The following is a 3,219-nucleotide window of genomic DNA, read 5'->3' as shown; positions in this document are numbered from 1 at the left end:
TTTTCCCCAAATCTTTTGGATTTGAACCACTTTTGCCCAACCAAAAGCAAAATTTTGTGTCTGTTTTGTGGTTTTTGGCTATCAACTGTTGTTTTGGTGTTTTGATCAGGCTTTTGCACTTTTTGTTGTGGACTCTTTTGGAAAAGTTGCTCCCTCAGTTCTCAGGAGTGTACTGATCGATTATCGTGTCCAAATGTCAACTTGGTACATGGATCGCGATCCATGTTGGACATCATCTGCTCATGAAATTTGTCATGCTGGTTCCTTGCCTTTTGTTGAACCAATTCTCACCTCTTTTTGAATTTGGACAACTACAAGTTCAGTTCCCCCAAATTTTACTTAATTTTCAAGGTTTTGTACAAATTCGCCCAATTTCTTTAGCAACCTATTTTTGGCCAAACTCAGGATTTTGGTATCTGAGAGTCAGTTTGAACAAATGAAGGCAATTTTTAGTCAACTAGCCATAGAGGTACATGGATCACGATCCATGTTGGGCAGGCAATATGGGAAAAAATTGTCCACTTTGCCTCTTGCAAGGTTGTATATCCCTTTTTGCCAAGTTTTGTTGCGTTTAATTTAGCTCAAAAGCTTTGGCCATCAATTTTGCAAATTTTTAGAGTTATGGTCTTTGGTACCAAAATAAGGTTTCAGATAGTTTTTACCCGGATCCTTTTAGCCCCAATTAATGGTGGAGCTGAAATGTATCTACAAACATAAATGAGTTTAACAGTGCAGAAATGACAACTCAATGTATGGTGAAACGGTCCTTTTCAAGCATAGGGAAAATCAGAGAACAAAATACTTCTTGTACTTCACTCACAACTCTCTTTGCTTATAAGAAATCCTAGAGTTAATCTCCTAATCAAATAGGAGAGTAGTGGCTCAAGGGACTAAGATCTAAGAACATGATCACACCGGCTAAACGACGTACTAATCAAGCATTGACATGTAGTGAGCGACAAAAGAAAATGGTTAACAACTAAGTGTGTGTGATCACAATTAATCTAGCATAAAAGTTATATTCATTTAGAAACTAATTATATTAGCAAGAACTAGTGTATTCTAGGATTTGATATTGCTTTGATACGAATTGTTAGTGTAGGTTGATAGGAGAGGATAGGTTAAGTGAGAAATTCATAGCTTAAGCATAATTTATAGAGATCAGTGTAAATACACAAGAGAATACTGCACAAATTAGCTTGATTATTCAAATCATAAATGTGTATATTGTTTGTTGTTAAGTAGAGCAGAGAGAGAGAGAGAGAGAGAGAGAGAGAGATTATAGGTGTTGCCTTCACACTAATCTATTGATGAAATCCTAGAGTTAATCTCCTAATCAAATAGGAGAGTAGTGTCTCAAGGAACTAAGATCTAAGAACATGGTCACACCAGCTAAACAGCGTACTAATCAAGCATTTATATGTAGTGAGCGACAAAAGAAAATGATTAACAACTAAGTGTGTGTGATCACAATTAATCTAGCATACATATTTTATTAATTTAGAAACTAATTATATTAGCAAGTACTAGTGTATTCTAGGCTTTGATATTGCTTTGATATAAATTGCTAGTGGAGGTTGATCGGAGAGGATAGGTTAAGTAAGAAATCCATAGCTCAAACATAATTTATAGAGATTCGTGTAAATACACAAGACAATAATGCACAAAATAGCTTGATTATTCAAATCATAAATGTGTATATTGTTTGTTGTTAAGTAGAGCAAAGAGAGAGAGATTCTAGGTGTTTCCTTCTCACAACACCTTTAGGTGTCACATGCTTAGCTTTCCACCTCTTAAGCTGACTATGTTCTTCATACATCACATGCCACATCACATTGTTCACATGGATTTTGTCTACTTGGCATATACAACACATATTTAGGTTAAGAGGTTTCTCACACACATGGATGCAACAAAGGTCTCTCTCTCTCTCTCTCTCTCTCTCTCTCTCTCTCTCTCTCTCTCTCTCTCTCTCTCTCTCTCTCTCTCTCTCTCTCTCTCTCTCTCTCTCACACACACACACACACACACACACACACACAGAAGAAGAAGAAGAAGAAGAAGAAGAAGAGAATATTTAACACCATAGGAATAATCCAAAGAGACCTTAAAGATCTATCTAATGAGTCTTGAACTCAAGCCATGTTATCAAGAGGGAACTAGGTTGCACAATCTACAACACTTGAGAGAGAGAGAGAGAGAGAGAGATCAAAGAAAAACATGAACAGGAAGAAGAATAAAACATTAGGAAGAGAATGGGGCATAAAAGGTGGCGGGGTAGATAGCCTAGACATGCTTATATAAAAATGCTTTTTCTTTTTTTCTTGAAAAGTATATGCAAATTTTCCTAGATCTAGTTGGAGTTACTCTCCACCAAAAGTACTTTTTCAATTTTTAAATATTAAAAGTTTCCCTCTTTGTCTTCTCTCCCTTCTTCTTTGTCCCCCTCCAAAGGTGTCCGAATCTTTCTGTGTGTGTGTGTGTGTGTGTGTGTGTGTGTGTGTGTGTGTGTGTGTGTGTGTGTTGAAAGTGTAGATCTGCAATCTTTATCCTCACTCTTTCTCTAAAATGCCATGATATCTTTCTCTCCTCTTATTCTCATGTTGGGGAACCTTTTCGTAAAGTAGTCTACCACACATCATTTTAGATTTGTAACATCTCCTTCTAGATTTTCAACCTCTTCCTCCATAGCTACATCATCTCCTTCTAGACGTACAACCTCTTTCTCCATAGCTACAACATCTCCTTCTAGATTTGCAACCTCTTTCTCCATAGCTCCAAAATCTTCTTCCAGATCTACAACCTCTTTCTCCATAGCTCCAACATCTCCTCCTAGATCTTCAAGCTCTTTATCCATAGCTCCAACATCTATTTCTAGATTTTCAATGTCTTTCTCCATATCTTCAACATATCCTTCCTTGATCAAGGTTCCCTAGCTCACTTTCATTCTCTTCCCAAGCTTACATCTCACTTTCAAGTTCCATAACCTCTTTCTTGATGTGCATTATCAACTTTCCTACTGTTGTATCTCTTTCCACAATTGCTGGCAATATCTCTTTCCTGAATCCATCTCTCTCTCTCTCTCTCTCTCTCTCTCTCTCTCTCTCTCTCTCTCTCTCTCTCTCTCTCTCTCTCTCTCTCTCTCTCTCTATGAGAACTATGCACTATGCAAGTAATTTCTACCAAGAGTGTGCTTATTCATAGCTACCAAAGGATTAC

The 3,219-nt window shown here is 37.2% G+C and overlaps 1 protein-coding gene across 1 annotated transcript; it reads right to left on the bottom strand.

Annotated features, from left to right (window-relative positions):
- Nucleotides 1–2,638: 2,638 nt before the first annotated feature.
- On the bottom strand, nucleotides 2,639–2,899 carry LOC147465984 (uncharacterized). The gene has a single exon (XM_086513218.1). The coding sequence runs from the start codon at nucleotides 2,897–2,899 to the stop codon at nucleotides 2,639–2,641; it is 261 nt and encodes an 86-aa protein (XP_086369344.1).
- Nucleotides 2,900–3,219: the final 320 nt, after the last annotated feature.

The sequence above is a fragment of the Adiantum capillus-veneris genome, chromosome 1, assembly GCF_014529385.1.
Source record: "Adiantum capillus-veneris isolate H3 chromosome 1, ASM1452938v2, whole genome shotgun sequence".
NCBI classification, from domain to species: Eukaryota; Viridiplantae; Streptophyta; class Polypodiopsida; order Polypodiales; family Pteridaceae; genus Adiantum; species Adiantum capillus-veneris.
The sequence above is the reverse complement of the archived record's forward strand: the minus strand, read 5'-3'. Positions and strand labels throughout refer to the sequence as shown.

Coding starts and splice junctions, on each gene's coding strand:
- LOC147465984 (XM_086513218.1), bottom strand. CDS start 2,899: ATGGAGAAAGACATTGAAAATCTAGAAATAGATGTTGGAGCTATGGAT.